This window comes from Egretta garzetta, unplaced genomic scaffold (genome assembly GCF_000687185.1).
Source record: "Egretta garzetta isolate BGI_Z169 unplaced genomic scaffold, ASM68718v1 scaffold118, whole genome shotgun sequence".
In the NCBI taxonomy this organism is placed as follows: Eukaryota; Metazoa; Chordata; class Aves; order Pelecaniformes; family Ardeidae; genus Egretta; species Egretta garzetta.
In genome coordinates this window covers 433,370-448,691 of record NW_009260484.1, presented here as the reverse complement: position 1 = coordinate 448,691, position 15,322 = coordinate 433,370, and the positions used below count along the sequence as shown (strand labels likewise).

Genomic DNA, 15,322 nt, shown 5'->3' with positions numbered 1-15,322 from the left:
TTCCCATGCACTATCACATAGCAGCCTCCAGATAAGACAGGCAAACTCTCTTAAACTTCCACATGGGTTTCAGGATCAAAGAAGAGATAACAGGCTGGCAATGCTGTATCTGAGGCAAGAAAAGAACAAAGCAGGTTTCAGTTGTACTTAAGGTATCTTCACACTAGCTGCTAACCAGCCATTATCCTCTAGCTCCGAGATTTCCTCAGCAATTCCTTTTTTCTACACTGGTGAGCTATCCCTCCTTACCCTAAAATACTTCTGGTAGTGCCCTGAGTGCGTACATCATGAAAACTGGAATATGCTTCACAGGCAAAAAAAAAAAAAAAAAAATCCAAGCTGTGAAAAGACGTATGCCCCAGAGCATGCTCGACAAGACAGCCAGTTCAATTCTACAAATATAATTCTGATCAGAAAAAGATTAGAAAGAAAAGCACAAGGATTTTTTTCTCCTTTTAAGTTCCATGTAGAAATATACAACAGTTCCATTAGCATTAGTTAAAACATTTTATGAGTTTTCAGTGAAAAATGCTGCCAAAGCCATTCTTCTCCACCAGATAACATGGTGAAATGACCGCTTCTAGCCAGTAGAATTCTAACTAGAGGAAATAAGCATTCCTGGTATTTTTTTCTGGTCTAAGCTGTTAGCTGTAGCTATCAAAGTTGTTAGATGAGCTTAAACAATAATGCACCAGGTTGCAGACCATCCAATAAAGCTTAGTACTAATCCAACAAGAAATCCTACAAAGGTTATAATCAAATTAATAAACAAAAGCAGAAACGTCCCACTGCTAACATGAGGGCTAATGAAACATACTTTATCCAGCATATCATAGGACTTGTTAAGCAGAACTCTCCAAAATTTGGCTGTTGGCTTGTCCACGTTTCCTTCCACTGAAGATGCCACAGTGTTTATATAGCAAAGAACGTCTTCTAATAGCCTAGATGGAAAGGAAGTATCTTTTAGTAAGCAACAAGGGCACTAGAAAGCATAAAATTTCACAGAATAGCAACAATAAAATAAAATGAAACACCTAATGGAGAGACTAGATCATATCTACATATTAGCAAAAAGCTATGGCAATAAGGACAATCGTGCACATTAAGGAAGACTACCCCCAAATTAGCATCTACATACAACAGTAGTTCTACTTAAGAACTCAATTTTAAACCAAAAACAATCTGGGCAGACACAGATATTTAAAAATGAGCATTTACAGAATACAGCATTTAAAATAAATTCTACACCCTTTTTCACTTAGAACAAACATAGAAGTTAAGCCTCCGCAAAACAAACCCTCGATTTTGCATCATTGGCTGTTATAGTCCAATGACTACTGCTGTGATCTGTGATTACTGGTAATTTTCTTACACCAATACAGGGGCACCTGTGAGTTATGATTTTTTTCCTATGAATGAAGCGATATGTTTTGATAAAAATCTGGAATTCTTTTAGAGACTCCATCATCAACAGCATAATAGTTATGGCCAAGTACGTAAATAAGCACTATTAGAAATACAGGAAGAGTAGATATTGGGTAGAGCAATCCTTCAGAAATAAAGAACTCCACATCATATTAAAAAAACAAAACAAAACAAAACTCAAATAACTTGCATATAATAAATACTGCTTGTTTCCAAGGAGGACATTAAAAGTATCCTCAAGGAAAAAATATTCTAATGGGACTACACTTAACAAATATTCCCAGGTTGCATTAAAAGCCAGAAATAGGAGGAGTGGAGCAGATTTAAAGCATACCTCTGTTCCAACTTCTGCAGTTCTTCTGTTTCTTCACATTCAACTATCTGGTTTAAAAAGGAAGAATGAAAATGCTAACTGTGAAACTTACATCCCTTCATTATGTTAGCATCCCAGTATACGCAAATTTGTTTGTTCTGAATGAAATGTCCACTAATATGGTAACTGGGAGTTCCCCACATCTGCACTTAAGCCATCATTCTAGAAGAGAATCTCAGAATCTTAGGCAATGCAGTCATAGTAGCAAATACATTTCATGCTGGTGGATGATGCTCAGTTGAAAAACTGGGAACTAATTCCAGCTAGAGCTGCAACTTAAAGTTTGTAACATTTTGGAGTTAATAGTATGAATCCCACACCAAACTTGGAGTTACACAGACTGCAAGTGAAATCCCAGACTCCATAAGGCCAGGGGGAATCCACTGGGACCACTTAGTTACCTATTCATCAATCACACAGAAGGAGTCTATCTGGAAAAGCCTTATCAAAAAATAATTAACATTACTGAGAGGTTTCAAAACTGCGTCAATGAAGGTGTCAGCAAGGTACACTGGATGGTGTATTCTTTCAACTCTTTGAATGTAAAGCCATGCTAAGGAGCAAATTAAACCTCATCTATTACAGTATGGCAAAGTTACTTAACATGGTCATTTTAAAAGCAATCTGCCATCATTACCTTTTTCACAAAACTCTGAGAGGAAAGAAGTTGTGACATGAAGGAGACTGACAAGAATTTGAAATGCCGAAGTTGTTTGTCTGAGTGAGACTCCACATTAAAGAGCTGTCCATCCTGATTTTTTAGCTTTGTCTTGCATGTTCTCGACTTTTTTGGCCTGGGATCATCTGTTGAAACATTCACAAAACAAATTTGCAGCCAAGAGAAAAAGACATTTGATTTCTGATTACAGAAACAAAGTAAAATCATGGTCAGATGCCTATCAAGGATAATTATTCTGCAGTATCCAAAATCACATCAAGGTTCCAAAAAAGATGCTCTGAAATACCACAGGAGATAAATTTTTCATTTCATTTTATTAAAAAAGTCATTAGAGTAATTCTGTATCCCTTAGTCTTCTGTCTAGTGGAGTAATAGATTCATAGAATCACAGAATGGTTTGGGTTGGAAGGGACCTTTAGAGGTCATCTAGTCCAACCCCCCTGCAATAAGCAGGGACACTGCTAGCTAGATCAGGTTGCTCAGAGCCCCATCCAACTTGGTCTTGAATGTTTCCAGGGATGGGGCATCTGCCACCTCTCCAGGCAACCTATTCCAGTGTTTCACTACCCTCATTGTAAAAATTTCTTCCTTATATTTAGTCTGAATCTACCCTCTTTTAGTTTAAAACCATTACCCTTTGTCCCATGTAATAGGAAGGTTTATATGCATTTGCTGGCTCTGTTTTGTGGTTACCTTCTTTGTTCTCTGGCAGCTCTGTCAAGTACTGGATTATTTTCATCATGCTCTGGAACTGAGAACGAACATTAAATTCGCAACAGATGGAAATCCAAAATTCAGTGTCTGCTTCCAGAACAGCATCCTGTTTATGGTTCAGAAATAAAAAAAAAAAAAAAAAAATTCAATAATTAAAAAAAAAAAATTACTAATAATGATAAAACGACTCAAAAACTCCTCAGTGAGTTTGTAAAAATGCCCTGGTGAGCTGGATACTGCCAGGATTAACACCAAGGGTAATAGCTGCAAGCTCTTGGAGAGAACATAGTTTCAGAGAATTTAGAAAGAGATGTAATTGCTACAGCAAAGACTGTATCTTTTCGCCAATGCTCCTTTAATAATTCTTTTAGTTTTCCCTATAAACTATGCTTTCACCTAATCTGAGGGCGTGCCTACACAAAAACATAAGAGGGTTTTCATTTTGGTCTGTACAGGAAGACCAGTATCATGTTTCACAAACACAGTTAAAGAAAAAAAAAACAAACCCAAACAACTTTAAAAATATTGAAGCACTTCATAATTAGATTATCAGCTCTTCAGGTCAAGGACTGCTGTATGATGTGACCTGATTTATTTTTCAGGCTCCAGGACAAAACAATATTGTATCTGCAATACAAATCTTAGTCAACATCACCATTGTGCTCTGCTATAGCACAGGCTCAGAGCTCACTACTTATTTTAGCGTAACCTAGGGGCTTATCTTGCACCTTTTTAAAGGCAAGACCATAGACAGAAAGGGGGAGATCTGTCTCTTGAGGAAAAGGTTGACTCCACAAGATCTTCTAACCTTGTCTGTGCTTGGTGTTGCAGCCACAGTTTTGGTCACATACTGCTCGAACAGCAGCACCAGGAGAACCCAGAGGAACTTGTCTCCTCCAAGCGTAGTGATCAGCTGGGCCAGGATTGGCAGGCGGCGGTGCTCCGGCACATGGGGCAAGGCATCCACAAACACGCGAATGATCTTTATCACCACCTCTTCCACACTTCCGGAGGACTCCGATAAATCACTGTCTTCAGCCTATGTGCAAACAGGTACAGCAGTTCAAACAGATTATTGCAGATGCGTACAAGTTCTTTCTTGTAAATTCAGAAAATGAGAGACAGCACTACGTGCCCGATAACAGCATTACCTGAAGCATAATCTCAAAGAAAATATAAGTGTTCCAAAATAAACCGTTTTCAATCACACAGTTCCTTTTCAGTGTTAAAGGAAGAAGCCTCAAATAAAATTAAAGGGACAAAAAAAAAAGGAAAAGAAGAAAAAAAAAAGGAAAAGAGAAAAAAAAGAAAGAAAAAACCCCAAACCCCAAAACAATGCCACATCTTCTGAAAACTTTGCCTGTAAGCCTCATAGGTAGGGTCTTGGATTCAAGGGTCTAGTAAAAACAATACAAGGAGGCTAACATGATCTCAGGTAAGTAACATTAGGCTCTCCCCAGATGTAATAATTGTGTGTGCCATAAATAATTTGTCACAGATACTTGTGATGACTGCTATGAAAGGTTTTAAATAAATAACTAAATAAATGTTTAAAAAAACCAAAAAAACCAGAGAGACAGCAACTTGATTTCTCTAACAGAGGTCTGCAAGAGAATGCAAAATGTATATACATATCATTAAAAAAAACCACCAGGAAATCTCCAGCCCATTGTTAGAAGAAGAATTTTTTTTTTCCAATTCATTTTTACAAAAGAAATGCATATGGCATTTTTCATGTTTAAATCTAGGAATGACCCTAGAAGTAAGATTTATTATGTGCAAGTGAAATCTGACTGAAGGAAAAATGTCCCCTTTGAAAAACAATGATGCATTTTTGTTTTGATTTATAACCATTCATCTAAGATGTCCAGCCAAAACCAAGAAAACCTATGCAAACACCAGCTGGAAGAGTAAAATCATTTGTCAAATATTTTACCTTTCCACTTCCTTCAGACCATGTCTGCTATAGGTATGACCATGACATATTATTATAGGACTAATAACCACCTTCTCATTTCCAAGGGTTCCTCTACTGAACTTGCCAGGTATTTTAATAATGAAAAAGTTGAACTTAAGGTATGTTTCAGGTCCTCTTTAGGTACAGCTGTGATACTGTTTTGGCTAAATCATTTATAAAGTGCAGGAGCTCATAAGATTAGAGAGAAGCAGTAATCTGATGAGCTCAGAGTTGGTCAGACGAGGAGTAGTCTGTTAATATAGTTAAGATATATAATTTAATATCTATATAAAAAAGACAAATTTACCTGTATAAGAGCAGGAATAACCATCTGCACTGTCTTATTAATCACTTGGAACGTGTAAGTATCATCCAGACGCAAGACATTTGCTCCCATGAATGTAAAAATGGGCATAATGTTATGGAGAACTTTATCCTGGAAAAGAAGACAGATGAGATTAGTTTACTTTTTTAACTGTGCTGCTCTGCGTATTATACCTTAAGGCATTTCTCCTTCCCACAAATGCCACTAGAGTCCTATAAAAGAAAATGAGAATCATTAGTGTCTTCTAAAATCTCCACTAAACTAACTTTAAATTTATAGGGTCCCTTACAGCTACTTACTATGTGATTGTTAAGAGTTCTAAATATTATTTAGAAACCAAGATGACCTTCTAAGCAATTAAAATTAGAGAGTGGAAATTGAGAGTTCAGTCTGATGAAACACCGTGTATTCTTCAACTCAGTGCCAAGGTAGTCTGACAAGTAAAATCAGCTATGGGGAGATTTGCAGAAGCACAAATGTGAGTGTGGCACAGACTCCAGTGATTTTCATGCCTTTCCCACCCGCCCTTTTTATATCTGTAAAACACTGTCAATATCTACAGCAATCATACAACAGAAACCAACCATGCTCATTTTAATTTTTGGCTTTTTTGGGGGCTAGACTGTAACAATCGTAATTAATTTTAAGAGCGCTGGATTAGAGGTATCACCTAGCTCAAGAGTTAGTTTCCTAAATTTTGCCAGAACTTAGAGGAAGCAGTTATGGGCACGTTTTTAATTCAGTGTTTCAGATTTAAAAAGAGATGAGACTCATACAAAATATTTCCTTGAAAATCTTGTAAGAGCTGACCAGTATTAATGTAGAATAAAAGCTCGGTTCTATAGCAGATTCTTTTGCAAAGCAAAGCAAAAGAATCTGACTTAGAAGGGTAAGCGTACAGTCAAATTTCAATCCACAGAAGAAAAGGCCTGTTTCTCAGTTGATTAAAATCATACCAATCTGTTTTTATCAACTATAACCCCATTTCTCAGTGTTGTACAAGATAGGAACTTGTGAGAATACATGTGCTATCGGGCTAGATGTTTTCTCTCTTGTGTATAAAACAGGGAAAAGAAGAAGTAACACATGAGAACTTTGACCACAGCCTGAAGGTGAGGCAGGGCTGTTGTCAGAAGGCTTCTTCCATTTCTAATGTGCTTCATCTACAAGTCGTAAATGACTAGTGATCAAACTGACAAGACAGAGGTTTGTTTTCAAGTAAAAGGGAATAGGCAGCCCTAAAAGAGCAGGGAACCTGGAAATTTTGCCTCTTGCTCCTTTCAGAAAGTTTCTCCCCATAGAAGAGCTCTACATGTTGTTTACTCTTCCAAATATTTGGAGCCTGAAGAGAAAAGCGAACACATAAATTTCAGGTACTACTTACGGGAAACATGCCAGCAACAGCACCAAGGAGCAGCAGTGCATGGTGGTGTGTCTGGGGCATTTTAGAAATCCTGATGCACTGAACTATCACTTCCACATTGAACTTTTCTTTGTCAAGGGTATCTGCAAGTAAAAAATACTTAACACTTTAATGGTAAACCATATAGGAATAAACCGTACACTCAAGCACTGGTTTCAACTTGCAAACCATAACTAAGGGATCTAGAAAAATGATTAAGAAGGCAAACTTGTATTATATCCTACAGAGGAACCTATCTCTCCTCAACAATGCAGCGTAAACTGAGAGAAGAAAAAAAGTTAGAGGCCATTGTTTTAATGCTGTACTGGTGAGAGAAGTACCAGGAAATGATTTTGGCAATTTTTACCTGCTGGGACCTTACTACTATCTGAAGACAATTTCTGACAGATGCTTAGCAGGCAGCTGAGGATTAGCTGTTTTGTATATTCCATATTTTCTTCTTCTGATGCCGTAGGTTCCAGACACCTATACATTCAGGAAAAAAAGATTGAAAAATGGTAAAGAAAAATAAGTGACCAAACTGCATATTAAGATACAAATAAGAAAATGCAATCTTCATTCTACAGAAGTTCTAAATTGAGGACTATAAAAAGTGTTTGCCAAAAAGTGTTTCTTCTTTTTTTTGTTTTCAGATACATCAACTGGTCTAATAAAAGACATTTATCAAAGCACTGTCAAGAGTGTAAGATGATCACCTGAAATAGGATTGCAAATCTACGTAAAGGAAAGTCATAGGGAAAAAAGAGAAATACCCAATCTATAGGTAAACTTTCCTAAACGCCTGGAGACAGGGCTGGCAGGAAAAGTAACAGTTTTCTTAGGCTGCACTGGAAAGCTGTCCCACAATGTTTTGCGAGGAAATTTAAAACTGAAAAGTATTATTGTAATAGCTCTGCAAAAGACACAAGTCCTGTCACCCTTGCCAGTTTTAGCACAGGTGTCATCCTTCTTAGCAATCCCAAGCCCTCCACCTGAGAAACAAAATCTTCACATAAGAAGCTACGCATCAGGTAAAACTCTTAAAAAGCCCACTAGATTGTCTAAAGGGCAAAAACGTTGTAACAACTTCCCATTCCCCTCATCTGATTTACCTAGAAGAAGTTCAAGTAAAAAAGGCAAGCTAAACAACAAAACATGGCAACAAAGCAGAGAGAAAGTAGCCTTTTTAATATTATTTTATATTTTAGTATTTATATTATTAATAATATTATTTAGATTAATTATATTATTGTATTTTAATGCTTTACAGTGTCTGCTGCAGAAGAGAAAGCTCAAGGATTCATGTGTTACAGAGGCATGATTACCGGCTCAGCAGGTTAAAAAGTGCAGGTACCAATGCCTGCGGACGTCTGAGTTTTTTCTTATGCTGCAGTAATTCCAGAATAAGCATAACCCTCTGCCAGTTGAACTGGCTTGCTTCTGGTGCCAATTCTGCATCTTGAGGCTTTCTAAAAAGGTAAGACAAACAATCAGGATACACATTTGCAAAGAAACTAGTACAGTGTTTCAGGGAACAAACACATGCATATGTAAAAAAAGACAGATTTTCTTTCACACAGTAATATCCTTCACTGCTTCTCCTGGGAGAGGTGGCAATGTGTAGGCTTTTGATTGAAGGAGCAACACATTGTAAACAACAGAAAATCCAGACCAAACTTGAAAAAACAAAGTATAGCATGCCCTCACTGTCCAAATGCTAATCTGCTTGTCATCCAGAAAGCTTGCATCTTCAGAACTACTAGTTGTCTAACCACTGACTATGCAGGCAATGGGGGTGTGCGCAAGCACGTGTGTTTATAAACTCTTGACAGACAGTTTACAGATGGATCAATCTAATGGGTGATGATTGTTAAAAAAGGTCAAGTGAAGGAAAATAAAACAGCTATTTTAGGTCAAACCAAGAAAACCAGCTCAATATCCTGTTTCAACAATGTCTGACAGCCGACGCTTAAAGAAGAGAAGCAGTACAGTGGACAAAACAGCTCCTTCCTTATGAGAATGGAGAGAAGAAACAAAGAGATCTAACAATTAATTATAGTATTAATATTTTAACTGAAAGAAACTGTTTTTCAGTCAACTAACAGGAGCATTTTGATGAGCATCTGTAGGCTTCAGCAACGTGTATGTAATTTGTCCAGACATCGTCATTACTAACCAAGTTTAATACCTAAACTCAACTCTGTCAAGCCATATTCTATAAGAGCAAATGTCAACATTAAAACTACTGGATTTTTTTTTAAGTTTTGACTATAGTTCCATCAGTTCTCAAACAGCAACATGATTTGATTTCCTCCTGCCAAAAGTAGTTCAGAGTTATTTTACTCTGAATAGAAATAGATGCTTATGCTTTCAATACAAACTATGAAATGTAGTAAACCAAGTGTCATTTTCAAACTATACAGATAATATTTTTGGGTTTCTAGTTATTTTACCTCTGTTGCTGCATTTTCTGCCTTCTAGTTTGCTGAACAGTGGCCAGACTTTTGGTTTTCTCAGGAGGCTCCAGTTCTCTGACAATCTGCTCAGCACACACAGTAATCTAAAACAAAGAACAATAATGCAAGCACCAATGAACAACGTGTCATATCACACATCTATGCCCCCTCTTTTTTTTAAAAACACATCCCTTTCATGCACATATGGGTATATAATCCACATATTCAAGTCCTATCTGAGAAAATGAAAGTCAGTGCAGCAGAAAGAAGTGACTTCTGAATTAATTCACATAGTAAGTGACTGATGCATGGCTTTTAAAGAAATAGCTTCTAAAAGCAGTCATTTAACAAACTTTTCATGCCATTAACACAATTACGTTATGTGACAAGTAGTTTTCAATTCCTTTCACGTTATGAATGATATAAACAATGAGTGTTACTTAATGTAGCAACACAGAACCACCGCAACAAGTTTGAACGCATTTCTGTGTTCTGGAGTTTGCCACTTACCCCTTTAAACACACTGCTAATAGTCTGGGCACAAAGCGGGTTCTTACAGTTTAACAGTAAGTCAAACAATACTTTTAATAGCTTCTGTTGCACCATCCCATCTGACACAGCTGCAAAGAATGGTTTAGTAATCTACAAAAGGGAAAAAAGAAAGGATGCATTAAGAAGATAACAAAATCACAAGCTATTGAACTTAGGTATGTTAGATTATGTTTGACACACCCAATCACACATGCAGGTTAGTATGAACATATATAATAAAAATTTGCATACTAACTACGTATTTGCATATACCCAGGAATCCTTAGAGGCAAAGCACACACTTCTGAAATACCCATCTGACATTCTGATTCCTGAGATTTTTCACACAACTTGCCCAGCAGGGGGAACAAACTTGCTGTTGCTAGCCTTTGTTAAGTATATGCTAATACCTGGCTAATAGAAGGCCTGAATTTGTAGCCTCCTTCAGATGAGACTATTTCTCACCTACTGTATTTTCTTGACAATTTTTCCTCAGATGAAAAACATGAACTAAAGCTCCTGACTGACTGACAAAAACTAAGGACAGTGAAACAGTAGTATCTGCAGACAATGATACAGGTATTCATATGCTTGCAAATACAATGACATTTCTGTTCTGTACTTGCCAAAATGTACAAACAAAGCAAGCAGCAGCTTCTTATGGTAAGTTTAAGAGAGAAAGTTTTGCAGCCTGTTTAGATGTTTCAAAGACACTATGGAGACCCTGAAAATTTGTACCAGAAGAAAGACAGGTCAAAAGCTATTGACTCCTTAACACAGAAAGAGTCCTTGTAAATCCAATCCTAAACACTGGTATCTGCTTTAGGCATAAAAATAAATTAAAGACCTTTCATAAAAGCCATACCTGCCCAAGTGCTGTGATCTGAAATGGTTGAATTTTTTCATAGATTTTCTTGGCAGCATGCAGACTTTTGATAAATAAATCCAGACTCTGTTGATTCTTGCACAAGAGGGTTGCTGAATATTCATTAAACTTTCCAAGGATGAGATGCAGGAGAACAACTTCATCTTTCAACATTGCCTCAGGTTCCTTAAAAACCTTCTCTAGCAACTGGTCTAATGCAGGCAAAAGGTGAGAAAGAATCATCTGCAAACACAGGAAATTTGTAATAGAAGTTTTTATCCATTCTCATTTTAACAAACTTCCAATAGCACAGCTTCATTTTACTGCAACATATTGGTGTGCTGTGAAGGACAGTGGTCCTCTGCCATCCCTGTGATGATTCACACAGAGAGGCTTGGCCAACTTGAGTAATCATGTCCCTGCTTAGGGACATGGTTTAGTGGTGGGATGGCAGTGTTAGGTTAACAGTTGGACTTGATGATCTTAAAGGTCTTTTTCAATCTAAATGATTCCATGATTCTAACATCCCCTCTCTGGTAACACGCTGCATACAGTATTTTATTCAACAGCTGTTCAAGAGGAAAAATACAAGACTTATTGTGAGATTACGAGTATGTGCTTATCTGCTACTTCGCTGTTCTCCTTTGCAGAGTAGCATTTCCTATTTTTGAAGTACAGAAACAAGACAATATTTTTCCACTGATGACTGCTGTCTCCTACAAAACCCAAATGTGAGGCAACTCTCAGCCTCTCTGCAGTTCACAATCCTTTCAAGATACATACAACTGAACAGAGCATAAAAATTCATAATTTCATTTGGTTTTTGAACATTGAACTCATGTATTTTCCAGCGTTTCTAGAATTCTGAATATACTAGATAAGAGGAGGTTAACAGATACTAGTAAAATTGATAGTACTACCTAATATGTTACAATTCTGTACAGAAAACTGTATACACTGACATCTAACCAAGGTAATAAATTTGTTCTGGAATAATCTTCTTCTGAAACAGTCTTTTTCTGTAACATCAAAGGAGTTTCCTTAAGAACTCCAGTGCAAAATTCTGCAGCCTTTACATTCTTGGATGGAGCATGCAAATATTTTGTATCAGTAAATCATACTTTGCAGCACCATCGCTTATTATTAGAGGTGTCAACTTAACGTCGAATAGTCTAATACATTATGAAGTTTCAGCATTTCAATCAAGTGCAGAACCCATAAAACTAGAAAGGTGACACTTACCTCACCATGGACTTCATGAAGAATTTTCATTAAGTTTCTTGCAACATATGATGGGAAAATAGGGCTCTGTACACAATCAAGTATGCTTTCCAAAGCTTCCAACAATTTTTTCTTCTGGGATTTCTGTTTTGGTTCTGTCTCAAGGTCCTCAAATAGAGCTTCCATAATCTAGTTCATTAATAAAGTGAAAATTAAGTTCCTTCCCTGCAATAAAAATGCCTTCAAAAATGTTTATTCAATACTTTCGTAATAATGCAATCCAGATACAAACAGAATTCTTCATCTGTAAATAAACCACAAGTTAATACCTCTTAATTGAGGTATTCTCAATTCTCCATATGTAATAAATCACTTGAATATTTTTATAGTCCTTTAAAAAAAATCAGTCTACTACAGTATACAAAGACAATGAACTTTCCCAGTTAACTTGATTTCTTTTAGAAAAGATGGGAGCTAACAGCAGCAGACAAAACTTGTACACCTTAATAACAAAAATACCTGTGTTATGTATGCAGGGTCAGATACGATCTCTTCTGTCTTTTGCTCCAAATGCTGAAGAACAGGATGAAATAGAGAATCTTTTATCCCTCTCAAGGAATGGAGGCAGTTAAGAGCAGCCCTTCGAACTTCACTCACAGGACTACCCAAGTTAATTAGCAAAGATATCACCACTGCAAAAAGAGTGAGGGAAGGAAGGAGAAAAAGACAACAGAATAAAGTGAATGGTCAGAATTTTACTGTATCTGTCCCTGAAGAGCCATCAACATTACTTTGGAATTAAAAAGTCATCTCTTCTCACTATAAACCTCTAGACTACAAAAACCCCATGCGAATCCCACAGAACCATGGCTCTGAACTTCTTTACCACAGACCTTATACTTGAGTTTAAGCTCACAGAGTTCATATATCGCTACTGACTACCACATACTTATACTGCACAGAAAGTAAGGTGCCATAACTGACTTCTACAGGATAGAAGGGTGTTTCTTCAACACTTTTAACATTAAAAAAAAGTTATTTCACCTACTTCTGAGCTTGGGCTAGTAACTGCAACAGTGAATCAGCAAGAAAGAGAGCTGTCTCAGCCTAGTGCAGCTGAACATAAATAACTATAGATACTCTTCATGGCATAAAATACAGTAAAATTGCAAAAAATATAAAAATACTGTGATTAAGCTTTCAGGTGACAGATAGATACTTTTTTACTTTACCTGGAGATGATGGTGATAACAGCTGTTTCTTTTTTTGGTATGTCTGTGATTCAAGCAATGCATAGCCAATATATAGAGCTTTAGTCTGTAGCATTGCACTGACTTCATAGTTCAGATGATTTGAAAGGTTATAACTGTAAGTCCATAAAATTGAAAGGAATTTGAAGAGAACCTCTGAATCTTTAAGATGCACCTTAAATTTAACAAAAAAAAAAAAGAAAAAAAGAAAAAAGATAAAAGAACTTAATAACTTCCATTTAATTGGCAAACTCACAACATCTGACAAACTACCCAAATCAAAGCAGTAGACAGGAAGAGAATTACAGAGTCAAGAAACAGTGTCTTTTGGGAAGAAAAAGTTATTGAGTAGATGCTTTTGCGTAAACCTCCTTGCTTCCCTGCTGACAGCCTTTACCTAGCCAGGCACTGAATTCATCTCAATCAAACTCACCGAGCTCTTGCTCAGTGTCAGTACAATTTAACTAGATCTTGGAGTGACTGATAATTAGACAAAGTTATATACAAGAATTAACATCAGAAACAAGTTTTCTTATGAAATCATTTCTATTCTTTCCTTCTTGTTTGTGTTTGTCATGTGCTATTCTTGATGAAACAGCATCAAATTCCAGTAACAGTGGCTTTGTATCAATTACTTGCTTCTCTTTTCTTCAGAATGTACAGTTACTACTCCATGTCATCTAAAATCCAGACTGCCAAACATCCCTTTTTCTCTTCACAAAAATGTATCACTCTATGCGGGTGAGAAAACATGAGATGATGTTATAAGGAAACATGTAATGCCTTCTAAAAATTTTCCTTTCAATTTTTGTATTTAAAACCAAACAAATTTTACAGAGCAACTGTTTGCTTTGCTCCCCGATAAGACCAAAACTTTTATCTCAAACTTCAAGCTCTTGACCTTGCCCTGCAAATCAGTGTTATGTTTTCACCTTAGCATCAATTGGTCCATTTATTGGTTTTTTCCTTTAGTTTTCTATTATTACATTGCATTATGGTTAACTAACCAGCTGAAGCTTAGACTCCCATCTGCTCACACTACTTACTAGCATGCCACAGTGTTGCATGATCCACTTTTCTCAGTTTTCCTTAAAGTTAAGTAACTGTGTAACAGGTGATGACTGATAATTCAGAGCAACAAATGCAAATTAATACCTTGAGTAAGAGGTTCATCAATGCTCTGTACTGAACAGCACTGCTTCCCTCACTAGCTCCATAGACAAGTAGGTCAAATAGCCCCAACAGGAGGTGCAGGTAGTCTTGGCTATCTTGATTCAGAGATTCAGGATTCCACCAAGTTTCCTCTAAAAAATACAGGTTGTACATAAGACACAGTTTATGCATATGAACACCTCCAGAAATCAAGAGAAAAGAGACACCTCTAGTTAAAATAAGACAATATGTTTGGCTGATTTCATGTTCACAAATAAGTAATCTTTACAGATCTCAATAACAACAAATGAAGAAGGTTAGGGAAGCAAGGCTTGCTTGTTTCCAACAACTTCCGGAGACAAAAAAATTAGCCTTCCTTCTTCACTTCACTGATATAAAAGACAGCCAAAACTTTAACACTTACCTTTCGAAAAGGACAGAGGAGGTTTTAGGCCATTAATGAAGTTTTTCAATAAGAACAGGAACATAGCTGACTCCTCTGCATGAGCAGTCTGATCACTGTTGAGCTTTTCTATATATGCAGTTAACAAGTCCTTAGGCACCAAAGTTTCCTCTATTGTTTCAACAGACCAATTTAGGGGAGTTTCCTGTGAATGAAAATTCATTTTAGTGTATACTGTCACAATTTCATCCAACAGAAGACAGAAATTTAGCACTAAAATTCAGCAATATTTGATTTCCAACCTCAAAAGAAGTACCCTTATAAAGTGAATCACATTTCTGATTTTACATTTAAACATGCATCTGCAGTTTGAGAAACCTCTGCCAGCTCTTACTACCATAATTAAATGTAGATAAGTGAAGTAACAGAAGAGTAAAATACCAATCTCTAAAATATATCTTCAAAGGCATAGAATCATAGAATTGTTTAGGTTGGAAAAGACCTTTAAGATCATCAAGTCCAACCGTTAACCTAACACTGTCATCCCACCACTAAACCATGTCCCTAAG

The 15,322-nt window shown here is 36.6% G+C and overlaps 1 protein-coding gene across 1 annotated transcript in view; it reads right to left on the bottom strand.

Moving 5' to 3' along the window:
• The window catches only part of HEATR1 (HEAT repeat containing 1), a 38,490-nt gene that overhangs the window by 7,172 nt on the left and 15,996 nt on the right, over window positions 1-15,322 (bottom strand). The window contains exons 17-33 of the mRNA XM_035899682.1: window positions 14,775-14,958; window positions 14,354-14,502; window positions 13,181-13,373; window positions 12,468-12,640; window positions 11,970-12,137; window positions 10,728-10,970; window positions 9,842-9,973; window positions 9,329-9,435; window positions 8,201-8,344; window positions 7,243-7,361; window positions 6,858-6,979; window positions 5,456-5,584; window positions 4,000-4,230; window positions 3,171-3,297; window positions 2,436-2,602; window positions 1,760-1,806; window positions 818-941 (exon numbers count right to left, since the gene is read on the bottom strand). Coding sequence (XP_035755575.1) covers window positions 818-941; window positions 1,760-1,806; window positions 2,436-2,602; window positions 3,171-3,297; window positions 4,000-4,230; window positions 5,456-5,584; window positions 6,858-6,979; window positions 7,243-7,361; window positions 8,201-8,344; window positions 9,329-9,435; window positions 9,842-9,973; window positions 10,728-10,970; window positions 11,970-12,137; window positions 12,468-12,640; window positions 13,181-13,373; window positions 14,354-14,502; window positions 14,775-14,958 — 2,559 coding nt within the window. The remainder of the gene's footprint in view (window positions 1-817; window positions 942-1,759; window positions 1,807-2,435; window positions 2,603-3,170; window positions 3,298-3,999; window positions 4,231-5,455; window positions 5,585-6,857; window positions 6,980-7,242; window positions 7,362-8,200; window positions 8,345-9,328; window positions 9,436-9,841; window positions 9,974-10,727; window positions 10,971-11,969; window positions 12,138-12,467; window positions 12,641-13,180; window positions 13,374-14,353; window positions 14,503-14,774; window positions 14,959-15,322) is intronic.